General features: G+C 44.3%; 1 protein-coding gene across 10 annotated transcripts in view; it reads right to left on the reverse strand.

Moving 5' to 3' along the window:
• Positions 1-25,008, reverse strand: part of Ablim3 (actin binding LIM protein family member 3) — a 121,348-nt gene that overhangs the window by 42,454 nt on the left and 53,886 nt on the right. For 8 of the 10 annotated variants that reach the window (XR_015438852.1, XR_015438851.1, XR_015438849.1 and 5 more), the window contains 5 exons: positions 18,076-18,264; positions 15,411-15,594; positions 13,424-13,536; positions 7,707-7,833; positions 3,951-4,044 (listed from right to left, as the gene is read on the reverse strand). Coding sequence is in view for 1 of the 10 variants with exons in the window: in XM_004854377.4 (XP_004854434.1) it covers positions 3,951-4,044; positions 7,707-7,833; positions 13,424-13,536; positions 15,411-15,594 (518 nt within the window). In the remaining 9 variants the exon portion in view is untranslated. The remainder of the gene's footprint in view (positions 1-3,950; positions 4,045-7,706; positions 7,834-13,423; positions 13,537-15,410; positions 15,595-18,075; positions 18,265-25,008) is intronic. The other 2 variants (XR_015438853.1, XM_004854377.4) reach the window with 1 other exon arrangement.

Consider the following 25,008-nt stretch of genomic DNA (forward strand, 5'->3'; position numbering starts at 1 on the left):
AATTATAGACCTTTTTTCCAGGGTAGCAACAGCACCTTGGCAAAACTGAAACAGCATCTTTCTAAATGTCACATCCCCCACCCTGTCCTAGTAAAAGAGACTTTCGTGCCTGTCTCAGCAACCCCAGTCACGGATGGTGTAGAAAGCGTCTTGATGGAAGGCAGGCTGTTTGTTGGGCAGCCTGAACCCAGCGTAAGAAAAAACCAAGTCAGTGAGATAAAGTGAACCATTTCACCTGTTAACAAACTGGAATGAAGAAAATAATAAAAAAAAAATAGCAAAGAGTTGGTACCCCAAAATGGGGCCACGTTAGAAAGGACTACAAATGGTAAACAAGGTTAGGAAATGCAGTGCCAAGACCAAGTTGTGGTTCTCTTGGTGGGGACATGGACAAGAAAGGAAGGATGGTGACTGGCACTCAGCATATTAAACTCTGTCACTGAAGAAGGGGCTATGGGATGGCCTGAGGAGAGAAAGTTCAGGATTGGGATAAGAAGAGAAGAAAGAGTTTATTTACATGCCTGTGGTGTTCTGGCAATGTGCTGGGCCCTGTTCTAGGCAGCTGCCTCCCAGCCTTCTCTCTCTCTTTCCTCTAGGAACAGCACCAAGTCTTTCCTTGGCAGGGCTACATGTCCCCCACACAAGTCCATATGTTTGGGTTGTGCTGACCCCACCAATAAGCTTATTCCAATTCTACAGTCACAGCTTTTGGTCAGAGATGGGCCTGAAACTGTCCAGTGAGAGTCAGTCCTGGGATGTTTGCTGAGCTTTTAAGAAAGAGAAGCTTGCTTTCCCCTGGGGGATGTTGGCTGGTAGGATGTCAACCTGAAGAGACTGGTGTCCAATGTCCCTGTCACAAAGAAGAGCCTTCCTGGGAATAAAGTTGATGCAGAAGAAAGTGGAGCCAAGATGGTCAGTGATTCCAAGTGATGTTATTTAGGCACTGAATCCAGATGTGCCTGAAGACAGAACTACTCCAGGGCTTTTTATTACGGGAGCTAATGCAATTTCTTTTCAGCATCATTCAGATATAGTTCCTTCCATTACAGCCTCCACCCATTAACATACCTATTGGGAGGCATGGTTGTGTGTGAGTAATCCCAGCACTCTGGGATGCCGAGGCAGGAAGATCAAAAGTTTGAGCCCAGACTGAGGAATTTAACAATTTATCGAGACCTCATCTCAAAATAAGAAATAAAAAAGGTCTGGTGATATAGCTCAGTGGGAAGGCCCCAGGTTCAATTCCCAGGAACAAACAAACAAACAACAAACAAAAAAGCACATATTCATTAGGATTGAAATTAGGGCAGTAGTATTCTTTATTAATAGATAAAAACTGACATCTGAAAAAAGTATAACTGGATTAAGGTTTCATGGCTGGAGGTGGTAGAGTTTGTGTCTAAGTCTGTTTGCCTGTAATCATTATGTTACCTCAAAGACACCCAAGTGGCTGAGCACAGTAGGAGCATCAGTGTGGGACACAGGAGCCCAGATTTGACCTGTCTTTACCAGATATACTGTCTGTGACTTTGAAAAAGCACTTCATGTCTTGAGTCTCACTTTTCTCATCTGTAAAATGAGGATGTTGAACTAGTTGATTGCTCAAAGCCTATTCCAGCTCCAAGAAAAAGAAATCAATAAGTCCAAGATGCTAATGGAGCCTCACAGAAATGGAATCAATCAAAACCCAGTCACAACTGCTGCAGGAAGAGACCATTACCATGTTAAACAGCAATGCTAGCAGGGAAAGACAGCTGTGCCCCGGGAGAATTCCAAAGCAGCTTGGAAATGCTGGGACAACTTCCCATATGCAGCCCTGTGCATCCAAAATTCTTCCCTTCTTCAAAGAAACGCCAGCTTTTGCGATCTCCCATTCCACTGACCCCTGGGATGCTGCCTGCCTCCTCCCAACTAGGCAGACACAGTCAGTAATTCTTCCCCAGCATCCAGCAGCTTCTTCTCAGTCCCCATAGCCATTCACTGTCCTTCCTCTGCACCCTCTGTCTCCCCACATCCCCGATAGTCCCCTTCTTCCTCTGATAACCCTTCATCTCTTTCTGCCAACCGTAGGCAACCATTCTCTGAGGCCCCCCCCCCCCCGCCTTGAAGATCATGAGCACTATATTCCCTGGTACTATGATTCAAATCCTAGTGTTTTGACATTGGCCCCTTCAGGCCTGAGTTCTGATCCATATTTTTGACTGCCTTCTCAAAACCTCCCCGGGATTCCATCACAATCCATCCCCAATGGAACCGCCCCCATTTCTTCCCAGACCAGCTTGTCTCCCTGCCATCCCCTGTTCTGCAAATTTGGACGCTGGGCTTTCTGTCACCCAGGCTTGATATTTTGGTACAACTTTTGGCTTTTTGTCCTTCAGCTGCCCCTCAGTTGCAGAGCTATTGGAATTCTTCTTCCATAACGTGGGAATCAAAGCTCTTGCCTTTGTCACTCTCTTTTGTTTTCTCTCTTTCAGATTTAGCCCATGAGCATGGTTACACCATCTTCCCTGAAGTGTAGCTCTGATCAGGTCACTTCTGCTCAAGTTTTCCACAACTCCCCAGTGAATCACACTTGAACTCTTCATCCTTGTATCCTGGCTCTGGAAACCTAGACCTAATAAACCTTCCTGCACTGAAGCCTCATTCTCCTTGTAGCATCCCCTGCTACCCCTTGGAGATGCTTGGTGGATTTGTTTATCTTTATCTTATTCTCTCTAACTCCCTATAATCAACCCTCCACATAGCAATCAGTGTGGTCTTTTAAAAACATAATCCTATCATGTTGCCCCCTGGTTTAAAACTCTTCAGCAGCTTTCGACTGCACTTAGTATGAAATCCGAACTCTTAAAAATGATCTACACAGTCCTATGTGACATGTTCTCTGTTCCCCAGCCTCCTTGTTCCTCAACTTATAAAATTCAGCCATTTGGCCTTTTCCTCTGTTCCCTGAGTGGGTAGAGCTTTTCTTCACCTAGCTTTTCACATGCAGGCCTCCTCATCCTCAGGACTCTGTTTCAATGCATCCCCCTGGAGAGTCCTTTCCCCATTGCTGCATTCCCTCCTGCTGAGCCCACATGTGGCCACAGGATCCTTCTAACTTCTGGTAATCACAACCAGTCGGTCAGATTGGGCAGAATGAATAATTGCTCACAATAGCTGCCCCCGACTGCCAGTTCTCAGGCATTGTCAGATGAAAAACTAAGGCCTAGAGATGTAAAGGTCATCACCCAAAATCTGTGAACAAGTTGGCAGTAGAGTCAATATGGTATTAGATCCCAGTTGTTCCTATTCTTAAACTAGTATTTTCCCTCTGTACACAGCTCTTTTCTGTAACTACTTCTTCAAGATGGGGAGTCCCAAAGTAGGAGAATAAATCCTTCAGGCCCACAGAGTGTGAAAAGGAAGGCCAGGAGCCGAGATGTGGACAGAGGGCACAGGCAAAGGCTCAGCAAAGTGCTGCAGGTTGTCTGCCACTGGCAGGAGGAGCTCTGGGCTCCACATGCAGCTGGGAGAGCTGTTGCCATGGTGAGGACCAGCCAAAGAAGGGCTTAGGGAGCAAGCTGCTAGACAAGCTGGTTCTTAAAGCAGCACATTACCAAACACTTAAAAACCAAAACCAAAACCAAAAACCCTTCCATCTTTAGGCATGGCTAGGAGGAAAATCCCAATTGTCACTCCCCAGAAACTGTCTGGGTCTGGATCCAAAGAAGCAACTGATCTTTCCAGCAGAGCAATTCTTGAATCAGAAATAGTTTTGTCCACCTGCTCATTTTCGGTGTGCTCAGAGATCTGAGCAAGGTTATCTTTCAAGGTCAGGTAGCAAGCAAAGCTGTGGGAGGGTGAGGCTATGGAGGAAGCCGAGTGAGATGACTTTCCCCTTCTTCCATCGTGACTTTTTGCATGGACAGGCCACCCTATTCCCATGTCTTCACGGTTACTCAGACACTCACCTCCAAGACCCTGCCGCTGATATATCTGTCACAAGTTTCGCATTTAATGCCGAACTGAGAGTGGTAGTCGGACTCGCAGTAGGGAACGCCATCCCTGCAGGAGGAAATTCACATGGGATGAGGAAGTTAGAGGATCAGTGAGTGGTCCTGTGGCTGTTCCAGAACCTACAGCCTACAGGGACTGGGGCAAGATTGGAATAACTTGGGGAGCTTATTTAAGATGCAAACTCCTCTGACACCCCTCAGACTATAAATCAGAGAATCCTTGGGGTGGAGCCCAGGAGTCTGCATCTGATACACTCTCCAAGCATGGATGGGAGCCACTGTACTAGACTGCTGGCCTGGGGTATCCCTTTTCCACTCACCTTTCCCTTTGTCCTGAAGGATGATGAAAATTATTTAGAACATTTAAGTTTTGCTTTATTTAGAATAGGTAATAGTTGCATATACTACAGCATTCTCAAGACATAAAAAGAAAAGTGTTTACTCTCCTTCCAGCCCCTTCTAGTTTTCCTTGGAGAGATCATGTGTGTGAATTTAAGGGCTCTTCCTTAATAACAAATTTCACCTCTAGTGAAAGAACCATCTGGTTGTGCTGTGAGATCAGTAGATAACAAGAAGCCTCCTCTGAACACCTCCTAGGTGCTCCATTTCTACCCAGTGCTATAGACCTAGCAGGCAAAATGATAAGACTGCCCTTAATTATTCCTGACCTACCCCCTACTACTAATAACTGCTGGCATTTCTTGCTTGCATATGCCTTGTCCTCTGATGGTATTTCACACAGATTATTGCATTTAATCCTTACAGCAGCCTAATAAGTGTAGAACTATTAGTTTCCCAGTGGGTGCATGAAAAAACCCAAGAATGGAGTAGTTGGTAACTCACCCTTGGCGACCTAGGGTGACCTAAAGCTAGGTCTCAAGTCCTGGCCATCTGGTTTCTTGCCCAGGGGTGGATAAGGATGAAAGGCGATGGGTCCAGTGTCTCCTGGGGCTTAGCTTAGTGCCTAGTCCTGGCACATTCTCAGCAATGGCAGTGATCACCATGGTGCTCAGCAATCTGAGGCTGATGTAGAGTTTGGGGCCTCAGTGAGCTCAGCACAGCTTGTGGCACCCACTTAGCTCCAAAGACTCATTCCAAAGTCTGAGGAGAGAGGGGCATGTTTTCCCACTTGTGGTGTGAGATAATTTGGCTCAGACACAGATAGGCCCAAAGGACAGATATGCCCTTTTTCCTTCTCAAAGCTGAAGCCACCCTGGGGCTGCTGGGAGCCCTGAATGGGACACAGGGAAGTCAGTGTTTCCCTGCAGGAGAAGCAGCCAGCAAGGGCTGAGGCCTGACAAAGGTCTGGAGGGGAGGCTGGGCCCACAAAGCCTGAACTTATTGCAAGAGGGCGCAAGAGGGTAACTCTGTAGGGGGAAAAGTCACTGGGTAGGAGGTTGGTACAACGAACCAGCTAGCACGAACTCAGCAGACAACTGGACTGGGGAGGCCTTAGGGAATGTGAACTATACATGATTCTTAAAAGAGGCAGATAGTAAAGTGAATATTTATTGGGTATTTAGTAGGTATTAAGCACAGATCTCTGAGCCTTTATATATTCCCACTTATTAACCTTATTTTCAACAATGAGGAAACTAAGATTCAGAGAAGTTGAGGCCCTGGCCAAGGTCACACAGGCTTGGCTTCAATCCTGGGGAATCTGGTGCCATAGTCAGTGCCTTGGAGCCCCTGCCCCTCTCCCTCAGCCAGGTGAGGAGCTGAGAGCCAGACTGCCCAGGCACCAGGTGTCGTGAGCAGTCTGGCCTTGGCCTCCTTGAGAGGAACTCTGAGCAGGGCCTGCCTTCCCTGGAGAGCTCTGAGGCTCCCAGACTCAAGGACTCCCGGCTGGCCACTTATGAAGGACACTCCTCACTTGGCAGGCCTGGAGGAGGATGCCAACCTCCTACTGACATCATCTTTAGGACTTTTGGTGACCCAGCCTCAGCTCACCTCTGCAAGTCTGGGACTCTGCTTCCCCTGGGCACACACTTGAGCTTCCAAACAGGGTGGAGGTGTTTAACACTTGCCCATATCCCTGTCCTTGCTAGGCTAGGCATTCTGCCTAGAAGCTCTCTGCTGCATTTTCAAATCATACTCTCTTTTTCAAAATCTAGCTCAAATACCACCACCTTCCACAAGGTGCTTATAGATTACAGATTCTACTTCCTGTTAGTTAGAAGTGAATCCCCCCCTTTCTGAATGTTCACCACCCTTCACTTGCACCTAGGGCACAAGCAAGTGTTATTCACTGGTCAGGATCCATGGCCAACCTCTGCTTCCCTTTCAGCTGGTAACAGTGCCTGGTTTTCCCAGGAGGCTGTTCCTTTCCACTTTCAGTTTCTGTGGGCCTTTACCAAAAGTTGCTCCCTGACTCTAGGATTGTGTCTTCCTAGCTAGTGATTAATGGGCAATGGATATGTGACCCAAGGGTAGCCAAATAGAGGCAGCCATGGGACTTTTGCTGGAGTTCCTGGGAAAAAAGGGCTCCTCTCTGCTAGGCTTGCTAAGCTGATGGAGCAGAAACATGGCACTGCTTGTGATCTTCTTTGCTAGCGTTTGGGGAAGGCCTGCTTTAGGATGAATTCAACACAGGAGAGTGGGGGGAGGGAGGGAGAAAAGGAGGGGAGAGAGAGAGAGAGAGAGATCTTTAAGCTCCCTGGATATAGCCAGGTCTGAAGCCAGTGTGCCTCTGACCTTTCCATTTCTATGAGTCAATACATTCCAATACTTGCTTTTAAGTGAGATGGAATTGGGTTTTCTGTCACTTACAATTGAAAAAAGGTCTTAATGAATAAAACTTCTCATGAGCTCTTTTCATACACTTCTTGGCACCCTAGGTCTTCATGTACACAGCTTATCTCCCTTATTAGATAGTGTGAGTGTCTTGAGAGCAGACCCATGTATGCGGCAGCTCTAGATGCTCACATCTCCTGGTATTGAGCCACAGGGGGCTCAGGAGCATCTGTGGTCAGAAAGGGTCAGAGTATGGAGGGTCTGTGCTTGTAACTGCTTTTAGGTACCCAAGTAAATACATGTGGTCACTTGGGCCTAGCAACAAGGGGGACTTGTCCGAAGCTGCAGTTTGCAGATCTCTCGGTGGGGGTGGCTGCTCTATCCTGATCATTTTATGAGTCCATTATCTCCTCTCTTCTCAGTTAAATTCATTCAACAACTATGATCGACTTTAGTCAGACATTAGGCTAGGGGGACTCGGCAGCAACTAAAAGAAAACTGTCCTGACGGGGACAGAGAGTAAACAGCATTACTAGAGCAAGACACTCACCCGCCTGAGTCTCAGTGTCCTGTGGAAAGAGACACTGCATGTCTCAGTAACCAGAACATCAACAGTTCAGTAGTAAATGGCAGTTAGCATTATCATCACTATTAAAAAGTTACAACTGATAGCTATATAATTATAAATGGGGGTAGCCCCTGTGAAGGAAACACAGGGCAGGCTGAGGGTTGTGATGGGAGTGGAGGTGTTGAGTTATTGGTGAACAGAGGCATAAGGGAGGAAAGAAGGGAAGAAGCAAGTGGTGAGGAATGAGGCAGAGTGTCCCAGCCCAGAGGAAGCAGCACGAGAGGTGCCCACAAGTGGAAAGAGGGCTGTTGTGGCCCAAGTGTGGTTGTTGATGGAAGAGGATGCTGGGAATTCAGGCCTTGTAGGACGCAGAGGCCCAGGGGTGGGGTGGGGTGGGGACTGACACTCACTTGCTGATGTATTCCCCAGTGAGGATGACGCTGCAGGTCTGGCATTTGAAGCAGCTGACGTGCCACTGCTTGTCCAGTGCCAGGAGCGACTGGCCATGCTTGATCTCCTCCTTGCACCCAGCACAGTCTGCAAAGACAGGAGACACTGCTGAGCAAAACTTCTGGGCCCCTTGGCCTCCCGCCCTCACCTCACACCTGTGTTAAGGGAACTCCTCCATGGATGTCAGTTTGCTTGCAGGTGCCCCAAGTGCTGGCACTGGCAGCTGCCCAGAGACTCTGCCAGGGGAGGGAAGGGGCACCAGAGCCCCTGTCTATTGACAAGGCACCTTGGGCCCGTGGTCCCTGCTGTGGAAGGAAAGACCTTCCTACTTCACCTCCCAGGCACCGATCACCCGGAATGGCCCCTGCACTTCTCTGGCCCCGCTCCAACTAAACTCAGGTGTCTCTTCTTGACCTTGAATCTTCATCATAGGAGCTCAAGGAAGCAACATCTCAGCCCCACCCAGACCTACTGAATTTTAACAAGGTTTCTGTGCATGGTAAAATTTGAGAAGCTTTGCTCCTTGGGACAGGCTGTGTTTTTGTTTCTCCCTTCTTAGGCTGCGTACTCGATGGCAAGGGCCAGGCCTGTGTGTTGTGGCTGTATTTATTTCCTTTCTTAATGTGTTGCTAAGCGCATAGTAGGAACTCAAAGCACTTTTGCTGGAGTATGAATGAGTGGGCCTTACAGCACCCAGGAAAAGGATACAATTTATCATGCCCACCCCTTCCCTGTATGCTTATCTGCCACACATTTGCCTCCTCAGGGACTAAGGGTCAGAGCCTGATGACGCTGTTCCAAACCAGAAATGTCCTCTCACTCCCTATCACTGTCACCTTGGACTCAAAGCTGGAGCCAGCAGCGTGCATGCGTGTGTGGCCCAGCAGTCTGACTGTTGCTCAATGAATGTCAAGGAGGGTGTGGGAGGGACAGGAAACGGAGCCAGTGTCCACGGTACTAGGGAGATGCCGGGAATTCAGGGCTCACTGACCGGATGGCTCACTTTGGAGGAAGAAGGTCACAGGGCAAAGTTTACCACAGGACAAACCTCTCTGTTGGTGCATGAAGATAAAGGCACGCTTTGGAGCAGTGGGAAGAAAAATTATGCATAAAATTGGGGGAGCCTGGCCAGACAGCTTTCAATCCAGCTGGAGGCCAGTCCTGTGAGCGGAGCTGATGTGTCCCCATGTCAAAGAAGGGTAGTGTGTCCAACAGGCTGTGGGGAGGGGCTAGGCCCTGATGAAGTGTTTGTATGGGTCTGGTCTTCCTGTATCTGCCTCTTGGCCTCTTGGAAGCAGGGAGGTCTCTAACTGCAGAATTTTTGCAGTCCCAGAACATCAGACGGAGGCTGGGAGAATGCAGAGTTTGGGAATTTATCTTTTTCCCTTTCTTCTTTCTGGAATGAGTTTAAGTCTTCCTGCTCTCCCACCCCAATAATTACAGGTTTCAGAACACAATAGTTTAGAAAGGTCAGGTTCCTGTCCCTTTTATAGACAGGCATCTGAAGTGACTTGCCCAACTTCAGAGTAGATGCTGCAGGCATTTGGTCAAGTTTTCTAGGTCATGCATATTAAACTTGTCTCTGGGGCCTCCCCCATAGGGTTTAATAATTTCACTGGGGCTTTAGTTCAGAGAGCATTTGGTCAAATGTCCCAGTCAGGGCAGGAATCTGCTGTATTCTTGACAGGTGGCCACCATCCTCTGCTCAATCACATCCAGGAGCCACCTCAGCTCATCTTGAGAAAGGCCACTGAGTATCAGGCCAGGCACGCCTGTCATGGCCATCTTCTTTATGTGGAGCCAAGGCCTGACTCCCGTGACTCCCTCATTTCTTATGCAACTAAGAATAATTTGCTCTCCCCTGTGACAGTTCTTCAAATATTTAAAGATGAGTACAGTTTCTCTCATATTTTCCCTTCTTTACACTTCCCTTGATGTGGTCATCCACTGATCAGGTTCACTTGCGGGTTCCATGCAGGAAGGCACAGTATGAGTTGATACACAATTCTCCACCTTCTCAATAAAACTGATTTAATAACGACATACTTGCATAGCCTCATCCCAATAATTAGTGCCATCTTTCTCAGTTACAGTGATATGTGTGAGATGGACTTAGAACCTTTAGGAACTGGTACAGAGCAGTGGTTGACAGGTGGGCTGAGAAGTTGGAGTGAATGATAGAAGCTGGCCTAGGTGAGAACTCCAGCTCCCCTGAGCATTAGTCGAATAACTTCTGAGCCCAGGCATCCTACTCTGAATGTCTTCCTCATGATCAGACTGGTGTAAGTAATGCTCATATCTGATCAGTGGTTGCTGTCATTATTTCACAGACTTGTGTTTTAATCCATGTTCTGTGCATTGCCCAGTCGCTGATGTGAAGCTATACACAATGCTCCTGTTGCAGGGAGAACTGCTTATTCCTCTGGAGAATCCTGGGGCACCCTCTCTGTGTGGTTTTGCTTTTCATGTCACTTTACTGGTCCTTCATGGCATTGGTTTCACACTTATCTGAAACTTTCTCTCCCTCTGTGTCATCCTTTCACTCTTGACCACAGGTGGAGTCTGAGTCATCCCATCTGGGAGCCCACAGGTCTGGTGTCAGGAGTAGGGCCGGGAGAACCACACCTTAACCTGGAACTGGTCTTTGTAGAGCCAGCTGTACACTGCTCACACATCCCTCTCTATTCCAAAATTATAGTCTCCAGCTGGCAGAAAGTATGATGCCACCACCTGTTCCTCCCAAATTCCTCAGTTGGTTCCTAAATCCTCTGAAGATGCCAGGCAGCCATTTTTAGTTTCATTGACTATGCCATTCATTCCACCTAGCTTGGCAAAAATAACTGGGTTTCATGAGTCACAGCAAACTACCCACCTTTGTCTAGGCAACTAATCTAGGAGGACATGACCCTTCCCAATTAGCAGTCATGTTGCTGGGTAGAATAATATGGGAATAGTCTCCTGAGCCAGACAGCCTGGTCTCATGTCTTGTTATCTGGGTTACTTTGGGAAAGTCATTTATGTTTGTTGTGCTCAGTTTTCTCACCTATAAAGCAATCACTCTTACCTCCTCTGTAGAGTTGTGATGATTAAGTGAGATATTCTGTATGGAAGATTTAGTGCAGTGCTTGACAATATTGCCAGTGGTGATGCTGGTGAAGATGGTACTGAAGGACATAAAGGAGTTGGTAGTGATGGTGGTGGAGATGGTGATGATGATGATAACAGTAGAAGTGACAGTAATGGTGGTGCTGCTATGGCTACTGATTCATGTCAACGAGGCCTGTGCAGTGCCTGGTAATAACAGTCAATCACTGTTAGCAATGGTGAGGGTGGTGGTGACAGGAGGAGTGATGGGGATTCTACTACTGCTGTTGACTCTTCTCCGTGACGTATATGAGGAGATATTTCTTCCTCCTATGGTAACACAATCCATTCCTCTTGATAGCTCCTGAGTATTCTTCTCAGTTTCTTCTGAGTAAACATTGCTCCTGCTTTCCCAAAATATCTTTATTAACCTTCCAGGGATGAAACTTCATACTCTTGCAGCTTAAAAACCAGGTTATTTTTTCCTTTTCCACAATATGTTCTTCTTAGCAATCTCTTGGATCTGGTTTTGCTTTTCTCTCTTCCTTTAGAATTCAGGAGACCTTCTGGCATGCTCCCTAGCCAGGAGGTCTCTTGTAGTTTCAAGATGAACAATGTCATTCTCGGAGAAAATAACTCTGAAATGACGCACTGTGGATCCACAGATGGATGTCTTTACTTTGTGAGTGATGAGATGAGCCATAACCTTGAGAGCTGCCACTGAAAACTGCCCACCTGCTTACTTCTCCTCTTTGCTCCCTACTTTTCTTTACTTCCTTCTCCTCACCCTTTTCTACCTCTCAGTGTGCAGAACTATGGTGGAGACACCTAGGAGCTCCTTTTCTAGAACATGCTTACATGTGAGACACCCATACTCAGCCAAGGAAAACTCCCACCTGTCAGAGACCCTACTGCACAGAGAGGCAGCACAACCTGAGAGAAGTAAAACAGATTCAGAATCTCTTTCTCACTGCTCCTTTGCTTTCTACATTAAACCTCCATGCCGATAACATCCCTCACTTTATATTTACAGAGCTACTGTTAGCTAGATTTCAATACACTTAATTTCCACAATCCTTCTGTGAGGATAAGAAAGTCCATCCTGCTTTCATGGCTGGGTAAACTTGAGCCTAGAGGCTACGTGACTACTTTGCATCATGCAGAAGGTTGGAAGCTTCCTCACACTCACCTCCCTCCTTCCTGCCTTGCTTGTGGGCCCGTTGGCCTGTGAGCTCCTCAGCAGCATCAGCCACAGGGCCATGGCCCAGCCTCCCAGTTTTTCTGTCATTCTGGATGAGGCTTGGAAGGAGCTAGAAGGATACCCATGTGTGCGCTCAGCCACCTTGAGATGGGAACCACTCAGAGCAGCCAATTTCTTGTGAGCACCAACAAAGACACTGGAGGAAGGGCTCTGTACATTCCAGGAACAGATCAGACTAGACTGAAAGGAAGGGTGGGCAAGGGAGGGAGCCTTCCTGCGTCTCTTCCTTCTGCTGCCCACACCTGGGTAGACTCTAGTAGGGCCCCCGGGAGATAAGTCCTGCTGACTGGGGTGTTCTCAGCTCACCCTCCTTGGTGGGATGCGGTCCCCAATGTGCTGACTCTGCTGGTGCCACTGTGGGTAGGCACCTCCACTCCCCTCCTTGCAAGCCTGCATTGTGGTGCAGCCCAGGAGGCTAATGGGTTTTCATTGATTCGTTGATGAGGTCTGCCAGAGTGTCATATAACATAAAAGAAACTGGAGCCCAGCAGGGCTTACAGAGACCCAGGGGGCCAGGTCTATGTGTGTGCAGGCATGTGCAGTGAGCAGCCTGACAAGGGCATCTGGGAGCAGTGATTGCTGGATACACTTGAGTGGAATGAACGTAACAAAGTAGGAGCCCTGCTCCAGGGCACACCCTCGATCCTCACTTTCCCCCCAAATCTGTGGTTTGGTGATAAATATAACTTCTGTTATGCCATGAGAGATGTGCCCTTCATCCCTAGACAGTGGTTCCCAATCTTAGGAGCAGCAAATGAATCCCCTAGGAATTCTTGAACTGCTAAGAATGTCAGTGCCTCTGTTCCATCCCAAGGGTGGGGTGGGGAGCCCAGAAGTCGTATTTTCATGAGGTGCAGAGTGGACCTGATGTGGGGTCCACTGAACACACTCTATGAAGCTGGAGCACAGCCCTTTGGTTTGTTTCCAGGACCCTCCCTACTTCATGTGTGAGTCATGTCTGCAAATTCTTCCTTAGCGGAGTTTGTTAAATCTGAGAATCACTGGTGATATAACACTTGATCAACCCTGTTGTGGTGCCTTTGGGATATAAAATCAGGAACCCAGCTAGTCTCAGAAGAGATCCACCCAAGTGGCTGATAAGCAGGACCAGCCACCACTGTTTACAGCTGGGCAGCCTGCCTTCCCTGCATTGTACTTACGAAGCTTGTGTGTCTGGGCTTCATGCCAACTGGGTCACACATCAGGAACCCTCCAGGGAGAGAACCTCCCCTGTTTCCTTTTAGGCCTGAGGGTGTAGTTGACAGTGCTAGGACAGGGGACCTGGGGAAACAGCGTCCATGGACTTGGAGGTGCACTGTGGGGAGGACTCACGGCTCGGTCCACGGATCTTGATGGGCTTGGTGCTGGTCATGGACTGGGAGCAGGTCTGGCACACACATTCTTTACCGCTGAAGGTCACCTTGTCTCCAATGGGGAAAGGCTTCCTGCAAGGGGGTTGAGGCAGAAAGTCAGTGCCTATTTATGGGATTCTGAGGCTATTGGTGACCTGACATCACATGTGCTCACAGCAGCCTGGTAACATATTCAGCTTTCCTTCTTGAGCACCAGACAAATTTAAATGCTGTTCCCAGGGACAGGCTGACTAAACCACTCAGTGAGGGGCCAGGAGGCCAGAACTGGAGGCCCGTCGGGCCATTTATCTGATTTGACACTGGACAAAGTATGTTGCTTATCTGAGCTTGCTTGTTTCAGCTGTAAGAGGGAGTGGCTATTAACTCCTCACAGGTTGCTCCCTTTTCTTGGAAGTAGTTTTCTCATACTAATTTGACCTCTTCCCATACATCCAGAACTCACTCAGCTCCCAAACTTGCCAAAATTTCTTCCTTTCTCTGTCTAGACATTTCTCAAAACCCCCCTTTCCAATGGGATGTTTGTAAATGCACAAATGTCTTCCCCTCCTCCTCTGTATTTGTTCCCTTTCCCCAGTCTAAGAGTCTCAAGCTTGTACATGTTTTGCCTCCCCTACTAAATTATAAATCATGTAAATAATTGCCAGCACTGCCAATCCCATCACATGGCTGCTCTTGCTCCTGCAATTTAGGACACCTGTCATATGGACTCTGAGCATAATCCCTGACAAAGGCTTCCAGTGGCCCCACTGTCCTTGTATTAGCATTGTGGGATGATGGAGGGAATGCTGGGACAGGAGTCTGGGGACCCATGTTCTCATTGTGGCCCAGACACTAATTCAAGGCAAAGAGTCACAGTATGACCATGGAGCGTCACCTCATCTCTACAGGGCTTGAGAAAAACCTCACCTTGTACCATACAGATCCTGTGTTCTGACCTCCAATGGGTCTTGGATTCCAGGACTCAAGGCACAGGATTTTTCATTCATGACACACTCTGCCGTTAGTCTCAGTCAGAAATTCGAATTTGTCAGTTACTCTAAGTAGTAACCAACTAGTTATTTTATAGGGAGAAAAATTATAAATTCTCTCCCCAATTAAAAAAATGTATATATACACTAATCATGCTTGACTTATAACAATCAGAACTGCCTATTAAATGTTAACATATCTATGGACAGGGTTGATGTTTTATTCATTTTTTTTCATTTCCTTAATGTGGTTCTTGGCATGCAGTGGAACCTTAATATACATTTGCTATATTAATAAGGGATCGAGATGCTGGGTTGGAGAAGAGGGGAGGCAAGAGCTCTGATCCCTGGAGGAGTCCTGAGGGAGGCTAGGTGGTCACCATGAAAATGAGAAAAATGCACACTATGTACCCGTCACTGAGCCAGAGTCTTTGCACACATCACCTCACTGCTCTCCATAACAATGCACAGAGATTGCAATGGTTTTGACCCCTATTACTGATGGAGAAACCAAGGCTTAAAGACAGGGAGTCACTTGTCAGGGTCATCCTGCCACAGGAGCTGATTCCAGATGATGGAGAAAGGCCATCAACACACAGGCTTATATTAAAGTTGTGGGAGCCTGAGCCAGACCCAAGTTTCCAAACTGAACTCTGAGGGACCAGAGGGACCAGGTTACTCAGTGGGTCTTTTGGGGGCCTTTTGAAGGGAAGTGGGTGGCTGAGCATGGGGCTTGGATCCTCACTCTGCCTCCACCACAGGACAAAGTACTATTTCATATCAGACTGTGTATGTGACCAATAGGATTCATCTGCTAAAAGATTTGAAAGCCACTGTCAGATCCTTTCAGCCCTTAGGCTCTTGAAATCCAGACACCCAGGTTAAGCTTATGAGCCCCAGAGCTGCCTGGGAAAGGCCACATCCGCCCCTTCCCTAGGGCTCGCGCAGAGGCCCTCTGTTTCCTGGCTACCTGCTCACCTGCACAGGCTGCACACAAAGCACTTGGGGTGGTAGGTGCGGCCCAGGGCAGAGATGACCTCGCCTGTGATGAAGTCCCGGCAACTGTCACAGCGGGTGCCGTAGAGCTGCTGGTAGTCCTGGGTGCAGATGTACTCCTGGTTCTTGAAGAAGAAGCCTGACTGGGCCAGGCCACAGCCACACACTTTGTGGAACAAGGAGGGAAACAAGGGCAGGCTGAGTTTAGGGAGGGTCTGCAACCATGAGGTCCTGGTTGGGGAAAAGGCTGGTATCTGGCTTTGTTATGAGTGAACAGAGAATGGCGGCACATCAGACCTCATGGGTCTTTGGGATTTTAGGTCTCATGGTATGGCCTGCAGACCTTCTGGGTCAGAATCACCTGAGGGCCACTTCAGAGGCAGATGCCTGGACCTCATTGTTTCTCCCTGGGGCCAGGACCTGGCATCTGCCTTGTAATACACTGTCCAACTAATTTGATGCACAGTGCCTGAGAACCACTGTGTACAACACACTGAGTTTAAGGCCCTGTGACTCACACAATGCTACATAGCTGGAGGCCTCATGAATTTGGTAAAAGAATTACTCAGTGAAAAATCTCCTCGGTACTTTCTATGCGCACAACCCTATGCCAGATGAACAGTCGTGTGGAGACCATATGCTCCAAATCCCAAATTGGAGAAACTTAGGATGACAATGGATGGAGGATTTGTAGCTTCTAATCTGTCCTCACCACAGCCATGGAGGGTTGGTATGTTCCCAGCATGATTGATAAATCACATAATCCCTTAACTGCAAAGACCTAAATGTATGCAGAGTGAAGACTATGTAGAAAGGCACCATATATCATGGTAAAGGGCCACCAGGCAGGTGCAGGCAGCAAGTGCTGTCAGTGGGGAAAAAGATGGGAGGTTTCTTGAAGGGTGTGAATTCTGAGTGGAACATTGCAGGAACAGAATGAGCCAAAATACAGAACTGAGAGCTTGTGAGTGACTCTGGTGTATAAGAGGACTGAGGTTGGTAGGGTGGTGCTTGTAGGGCATGGGGGAAAGCATACAGGAAAGGTGTTTCAGACTAGTTGGAGGAAGGCCTCAGCCCAGCTTAAGAAATTCAGGCTTCGAAAAAAATTGAAGACAGCACATTACAGTCATACATGCATGCCTTTCTTTATAGCAGCACAATTCATAGCAGCTAAATCTTAGACGCTGCCTATATGTCCATCAACAAATGAAAGGATAAAGAAAATGTGGTATTTATACACAGTGGAGTACTACTCTGCTATATATATATATATGGATACACTTGACTCATTTGTAGGAAAATGAATGCACCTTGAAACCACAATGTTAAGTGAAATAAATAAGACACATGTTTAATTATTGTATGGTTCTTCTTATATGAGAAAACCAAAGCACAAATGAATTACAGAGCAAAATAAAAGATAGATAATAGGAAACAGGGACATAGGTCTTTTGCAAATGGGAAGGGGGCCAAGATGTGGAGGAGGAGGGGATTAGGGGGAGGGCAAAGCGATGTAAAAAGAACTAAGATGTGTCATGGGTATGTACCAACTACCTACAATAAATGTATTCACTATGTACCTCAAACATGCACTAATAAACAAGGGAAGTTTAGGATTTGTGGGATATTGAGAAACCATGGATAGTCTTCTCCCTAGTTTTATTTGTTTATTTATTTGGTACGGGAATCAAACTCAGGACCTTGCACTTGCGGGGCAGGCGCGGTACCTCTGAGCTAAATCCCCAGCCCTCTCCCAGTTTTAAAAAAAGTTTAAAAATTGTTTCAAAAAAATCTCAAAAATGTACGAAAGTAGAAAGAGTATAATAATTCCCCATCATCTAGCTGCAAAAATGATCAATTGCATAGATAGGTTTTAAATAGAGATGCAACATGACTTTACAAAGAATTTCAGAAGGTGTCTTAGAATGTCCTTGTGGATAATAGGAAGAAATAAATATAGGCCAGGTAATAGAAGAACAGCTGGATTTACAGGTGTCTGAAGAACCGAATTATGTAGGAGCAAGCCCCACTAAAGGACTTGGTCATATAGGAGATAAGATTTTTCCCAAAGGGAGTTAAGTTATGAAATTGAAACATAATGGGGAGAGTGGAAAGAGGCAGAGCTTATCCCCTGGAAATGAATGGCTCCCTGGGATAATGGTGTTTGTCCCACTGAAGCAAGAATGAGTCAGTGAGTAAGGGAGTTTGTCATTGTTTTAAGGAAGGGAATGGGAAAGTGCCTCTGACCAGATCCTTTGTTCTGAGCTGGCACCTACCAGGAGACTGATAGTTTGACTTTCCACACAGATGCCCTTCAAGAGGGAAAGAGCTGGCCAGGCCAACACAAACTTGTCCGACTGAGAGTTACAGCTCTTACATGCATTAATAAGCAGGTACTCTGTTCTTTCACATGGGTCTTACGATTTGATTAGTACAAGTCAGCATTCTCAAGGGTGATCAACTGTGGGCAGGCCAACAAAATAGTGTCCAGGCCCATGGGTGCCAGGAGCCAGTTTGGAATTGGGTGATATCACCCTGGTAAATACAACTTCATTAACAGGGAAAGCTGTTCTACAAAAGAAGCCAGGTTAAAAATAGGAGAGATTTCCAAATGAATGCCTGGCATGTTTCACAAGTGTTTGTTCACCTCTGTAGGCTTCAGGCAGGCTTCGAGGGCCAGATTGAGCAGGGAGGAGGCAGCTCCACAGGTCACAGCAGAAGAAGGGGAGACAGAGTGGTCTGGAATCAGAGAACTGGGGCCTCATCTTGTCATTCCCTCTCAACCTCTGGATGACAGTGCACTTGGCTCTCTCATCCTTGGGGCCTGCATCCACTCCTGTGCAAAATGAAAAGGCTGAGCTTTTCTTTTAGAACTGACTTGTCTATGAGTCCATGGGAAGAAGAACTTTTCTTCAGGGATTACCAGGTGTCTAACCATTTTAAATTCAGTGTACAGTCTTGCTTGGGGCCTCTGAAACCTTCGCTGGAGAGGCAGGGATGATGGTGGAGGTGGTGAGCATGGGAAGTGGAGAAGGGTTTGTCTTCTAACAGGCATTGTGAGAATTCATTATAGCAAACAATTCAGGCAAAGCCCAAGCACAGGCTGTTCCGTATGTGCAGGTGGTGGATCAATTGCTTCATGGAAATAGTTGGGCCATGGCCTACGACCTCATTGGAAACAGCTCCTGTTTTTTCCCTTCTTTTCTCTCCTTTGTTTTCCCTGACAACTCCACCCCCCAGAGCCACCTCTCTCAGAGGAGAAAATCAGGAGGCAACAAGAAAACCTGGAACAATCGGTTCCTCCATTTCCCCCAAGGAACTGAAGGAGGAAGTTTTTTTGAGAAAGGATGTAAAGGTTGATAAAAATCTCAGGGGGTTCCTGGAAATACAGTGGGGAGCACAGGGATGGAAGGTAAGGAGCAAGTAGGACCAGGATGATGGATGTATTTGAGGCTGAGTGGAGCTGGTCATTCAAATAACAGGAAAGGCCAAGACAGTTTTCAGTATGGAAAGGATGAGGATTAGTATACCTGGGGAGTCATTATTCTGTGAAATAAAAAATAAAATCTATTAATTCAAACAATAACAACAAAAAACAAAAGCAGATCATATGGTTGGACAATAGGACAGAATGCATACCGAGAGAACTACTTTGAGAAAAATCTAGAGTAAATGCTCACCGTAAATACAGTGCCTAGCAGAAGACCTTGCACACAGCCTTGGTAAGTGTCTGTGGAAAATGTACTCGTTCATGGGTTACTGGATCATCCTCCGTGGTCCTGTTCTACCACTCAAGTGCTGTGTAATTGAAAGTCATCTCATCTCTCTGGAGTTCATTTGTGAAATGAGGAGGCTAGAACTGACGGTCTATGATTCTGTCATAAAATTCTGTTGATTTTCAACTTTTAAAAAGATTAGATTTTACAAAATTTCAAGATCAGAGCTAGAAGGCCCCCTAAGGGTAATCTAATTCATTATTTGAAACAGTTTAATTGTGAAGCATATTATATCTAGAGAAAATATGTCTAAACTATTTAAAGAGTAATAAAATACATGCTAACCTATCTACCACTAAGTTTATGAAATAGGACATTGCTAGTGCTGTGGAAGCCTGTTTTTTCTCTCCCTAAGAGCATCTCTGTCCCACACTGTCCCTAATCAAATGGTTTTCTTTATAGTTTTACCACCTATGATGCATATCCATAAATAATGGATGGTCTGGGTTTGAACTTTATATTGATGGACTCTTTCTGCATTTATTCTCCTGTGCTTGACATACTGTGTCAGTACTATGTGTTCGAGATTCATCCATGGCCATGCATGCAACTACCTTCATTCATTTTCACTGCCATGCTGTACTCCATGATCTGAATAAATCATCATCTATTTATTTCACTGTTGAAGAACATTTGAACTGCTTGTAAGTTTTTGCTTTTTAAAAAATGCTGTTATGAGCATTCCTGTATTAGTGAGGTGATGTCTATTTTCTAGGTTTTTCCCATTTACATTCCCACCGGTATATCCCATTCATCCATACTTTGGAATGTCTAACTAAAGTCATGCCTACGAAATGGTTGTTTATTGTGATTTAAAAATTCATTTTCCCTGATTATTAATAAATTGAGAATCTTTTCACATATTTTCTCTACTGTAAAATGTTTGCTGATATCATTTGCTTTTTTCTTTGAGACTTATAAAAATTCTTAGAAATGAATCTCTTTTCTGTTGTTACTACAACTGTCTTCTGCAGTTTGAAGCTTATCTTTTCACTCCCTTTGTGGTATTTTTTGATAACTGAAGCCCTCAGTTGTTGTTGTTGAATTTATCATTCTTTTTCTTTATGATTTGTATTTTCTGTATCATATCTAAGAAATTCTTCTCTACCCTGATATCCCCAAACAATATCTCCCACATGGTCTTCTACAAACTTCACTGTGTTGCTTTTTATAGCCACATTATTCATGCATCTGGAATTGATGTTAGTGAATGGTATACAGTAGAGATACAACTTCCTCCCATGTGGATAGTTAATCATGTCAGTGCCATTTATCCAGCAGTTCAGTTGTCCCCACTGATGTGCAAAAAACATGTTGTCAGGTATTTGAAGCCTTGTTTTTGCTCTGTATTTAGTTGCATTGGTCTATTTATCTGTCCTTAACCCCAAATACACTGTGTTATAGCTTAATAATAAACAATGATATCTGGTAGGACAGGTTCCCTGGCTTTGTTGCTGTTCTTTTGGAATGTGATTAATCCTGGCCATTTGCCAAGAATGAAATTTTAATTGATTTCTTTATGTCTTTGGAAAATCATATAAAATGTATTAGAATTGGCTTGAATTTATAGTTCAACTAGGGTGTTACTGACATTTTTTTTCTTTTATTTAGGTCTTAAATGTTTTTCTTGTGATAATTTGTAAGTTAAAGAAATTTTTTATCATAAAAGCCACAATGTAATAAAATTTATTCTTACATTTTTTTATTGACATAAATGATTTCTTGGTTGATAATCATGGACAAATATAATTTTCTTTTGTACATTTATTCTATATCTAGTAACCTTGATAAACTTTTGCTGATTTTCTTTTGGTGTATTTCGGAATGCATCTGTAAAATACTAGGAATCTTTAAAAAACTAACCACGATAACATAAAAGCATTTAAAGTAATATCTAGACAGTGTGATCAAATTTTCCCAATTATTCTATCCTTCTTTGTTTTTCTTTTTAGTAAGTGGTTTTCGGAATCAAGATCTATCAAGACTCACATATTACATTGGTTGATATGCCTCTTAAGCATCTCCTAGTCTTTATGTTCTTCTCTTTTTCTATTTGCAATGTGTTTATTGAACAATCTGGGTCATTTATTAAACACTGGATCTAAAATTTTTCAGAGTTTGGATTTTTCTGACTATATCTCTATTGTGTTGATTTAAATATCTGTTTTTGAATGTTGTGTAGAACTTGACTGCAATGCTCTTTTTCTTGTAGAAGAGTTTTAACTACTAACTCAGTAGTTCAATAGGTTGGATGTTTAAAGGGCTATTTAGATTTTAAAATTTATTATTGGGTAGTTTTCAGTAAATCTTTTTTGTATTAAATTCTTTTATTGGTACATTGTAGGTATACAACACAATTACATTTCTCATTGGGAATTGTACCTTTACATAATGCATCTTGGTTCTTATTTTTTCCCCATTCCTAGCCTTCCCTTCATGCCCTCCACCCTTCCCTATTTACAAAGACTTTATTTCCATTTTTTCCATTTCTCATCATTTTTCTTTTCCCTTCTTTCTTTTCCCCTACCCCTCCCACTACCCCTACTCCTTTGGACCTTTTCTTCCTATTTTGCATTATAAATTATTCATTCTAATAATTGGTACATTTTAGGTATACAATATAATGACATTCATCATTGGAAATTTGCACCTTTACATAGTCTCTCTTGGTTCTTATTTTTCACCCTTGCCCAGCCCTCCCTTCAACCCCTCCATTCCTCCCTATTTACAAAGATTTTGTTCCTATTTTTCCATTTTCTCATATTAATTGCATTCCCTTGTATCCTTTCCCCTATTCCTCCCATTTCCTTCCCCTTTGGCCCTTTTCTTCCTATTTCACATGACCTTATTTAGTCCTTATTTACACTTTCAGTTTCTCACACCAGAGAAACTATTCAGTATTTACACGTGTGTCCTATTTATTTCACTTAAGAGTATTGCCTCAATGTGCATCCACTTAGCTATAAATGTCTCTAATTTCTCATTTTTTATGGCTGAGTGGTACTCCATTTTATAAAAAAACCACATTTTCTTTATCCAGTCTCCAGTTGATGGGCATTTGGGCTGTTTCCAAGTTTTAGCTATCACAAACTGTGCTGCTATGAACATGGGCACACATATATCACTGTGGTATGATTCTTTTAATTCTTTGGGGAAGATCCCCAGCAGTGGAATAGAGGGATCAAATGGGATTTCCAGTCCTAGTTCTTTGAGATATCTCCATACTGATTTCCACAGTGGTTGCACCAGTCTACACTCCCACCAGCAGTGGAGCAGGGTTCTTCTTTCCCCACAGCCCCACCAGCATTTGTTATTGGTTGATTTCATGATAGCAGCCATTCTTTCTGGAGTGAAGTGGAATCTCAGCATTGTTTTCATTTGCATCTCTTGAATGACCAGTGATGTTGAGCATTTTTTCATGTATTTATTTGCTATTTCTACTTCTTTGTGTGAGAAATGTCTGTTCATTTCAGATGCCCATTTTTGGATTGGGTCTTTAAATTTGGGAGGTCTGATCTTTTTAAGTTCTTTATAGATTCGAGATAGTAGACCTTTGTCTGAGGAAGAGCAGGTGAAGATTTTTTCCCACATTGTGGGTTGTCTCTTCACACTGCTGGTGGTTTCTCTTGCTGTGCAGAAGCCTTTTAATAAGAAGAGATCTCATTTGTTGATTGTTTGTGCTAGTTCACGGGCAACTGAGGTTTGGTTCATAAAATCTTTTCCTGCACCGATGTCTTCAAGGGTTCTACCTAACCTCTGTTCCAACTGGTTCAGAGTTTCTATTTTAATATTTAGATCTTTAATCCATAATGATTTTAGTTTAGTGCACGGTGAGAGATACAGATCTAGTTTAAATCTTTGGCAAGTTGAAGCCCAATTTTTCCAGCACCATTTATTAAAGAGGCTATCTTTCCTCCAGTGAGGGTGTTTGGCTCCTTTGGGGAAGATGAGATGGCTGAGTGTGTCTGGAGTTGTTTCTGCATCCTCTAATCTGTTCCACTGGTCCTCAAGTCTGTTTCTTTGCCAGTACCATGGTGTTTTTATCACAGTAGCTTTGAAGTATAGTTGCAGGTTGGGGATTATGATACCCTCTGCCATGTCTCTGTTACCTAGAATTGCTTTTGTTATTCTGGGTCTCTTCTTGCTCCAAATGAATTTTTGAATTGTTTTCTCAAGGTCCATGAAGTATGCTGCTGGGATCTCAATGGGAATTGCATTAAATCTATATAGCAGTTTTGGAATTATGGCCATTTTCACTATATTAATCCTTCCTACCCAGGAGCAGGGGATGTCTGTCCATTTTCTGATATCATCTTCAATCTCTCTTTTCAGAGTGCCATAGTTTTCAGAGAAGAGGTCTTTGATTTCTTTCATTAGGATGATTCCTAGGTATTTCAGTTTTTTGGATGCTACTTTGAAAGGAATTATTTACCCTATTTCTCTCTCAGTGAGTCTGTCATTTGTGTAGAGGAAAGCTATTGATTTTTGTGTGTTGACCTTGTAACCAGCTACTTGACTGAATTTGGTTATGAAGTCTAGAAGACTTTTGGTGGAGTTCTTGGGGTCTTCTATATAGAGTATCATGTCATCTGCAAATAATGACAATTTGACTTCTTCATTTCCTATCTTTATTCCTTTTATTTCTTTCTTTTGTCTAATTGCCATGGCTAATGTTTCCAGAACTATATTGAACAAGAGTGGTGATAGTGGACATCCTTGTCTTGTTCCTGATTTTAGGGTGAAGGATTTCAGTTTTTGACCATTTAGAATGATATTGGTTGTTGGTTTTTCATAGATGGCTTCTATCAGTTTGAGATAGAGACCATCTATTCCAATTTTTTGTAAGGTTTTTATCCTAAATGCATGTTGGATTTTGTCAAATGCTTTTTCTGCGTCTATGGAGATAATCATATGGTTTTTGTCCTTGGCTCTATTGATATAGTGTATTACATTGATTGATTTTCATATATTGAACCATCCCTGCATCCCTGGGATGAATCCCACTTGATCAGGGTGTATGATCTTCTTGATGATCTTCTGCATTCTGTTTGCCATTATCTTATTAAGGATTTTTGCATCTATGTTCATTAGTGAGATTGGCCTATAGTTCTCTTTTTCAGTTGGGTCTTTCTCTGCTTTGGGGATCAAGGTGATGCTTGCTTCCAGGAATGAATTTGGGAGTATTGCTTCCCTTTCAATTTCATTGAAGAATTTAAACAGTAGTGGCAGCAATTCCTCTCCAAATGTCTTGTAGAATTCAGCAGTGAAGCCATCAGGGCCCAGGCTTTTCTTAGTTGATAAGTTTTAAATTACATTTTCAATTTCATTGGTTGATATTGGGTTGTTCAGAATTTTTAGGTCTTCTTCATTCAACTTTGGTAATTCATATGTATCTAGGAATCTGTCCATTTCTTCTCTGCTGTCCATCTTATTGGCATATAGGTTCTGGAAGTAGGTATAGATGATCCTCTGGATTTCTTTTGGGTCTGTTGTAATTTCACCCTTTTCATTCCTAATTGCATGGATTTGGGCCTTTTCTTCCTTTTTCTGACAAGGTTGGCTAAAGGTTTGTCAATTTTGTTTATTCTTTCGAAGAACCAACTCTTGGCTTCATTGATTTTTTGTATCGTTCTCTTAGTCTCCATTGCATTGATTTCTCCTCTGATCTTTATAATTTCTGCCCTTGTATGAGCTTTGGGGTTGTCCTCTTCTTCTTTTTCTAGAAGCTTGAGGTTCAGCATCAGGTTGTTTAATTGGGCTAGTTCTGTTTTCCTAATATGTGTATTTACTGCTATGAATTTCCC

This window comes from Heterocephalus glaber, unplaced genomic scaffold (assembly GCF_053883595.1).
Source record: "Heterocephalus glaber isolate CG9 unplaced genomic scaffold, H.glaber_assembly_v1.0 deba00001463, whole genome shotgun sequence".
Lineage (NCBI taxonomy): Eukaryota > Metazoa > Chordata > Mammalia > Rodentia > Bathyergidae > Heterocephalus > Heterocephalus glaber.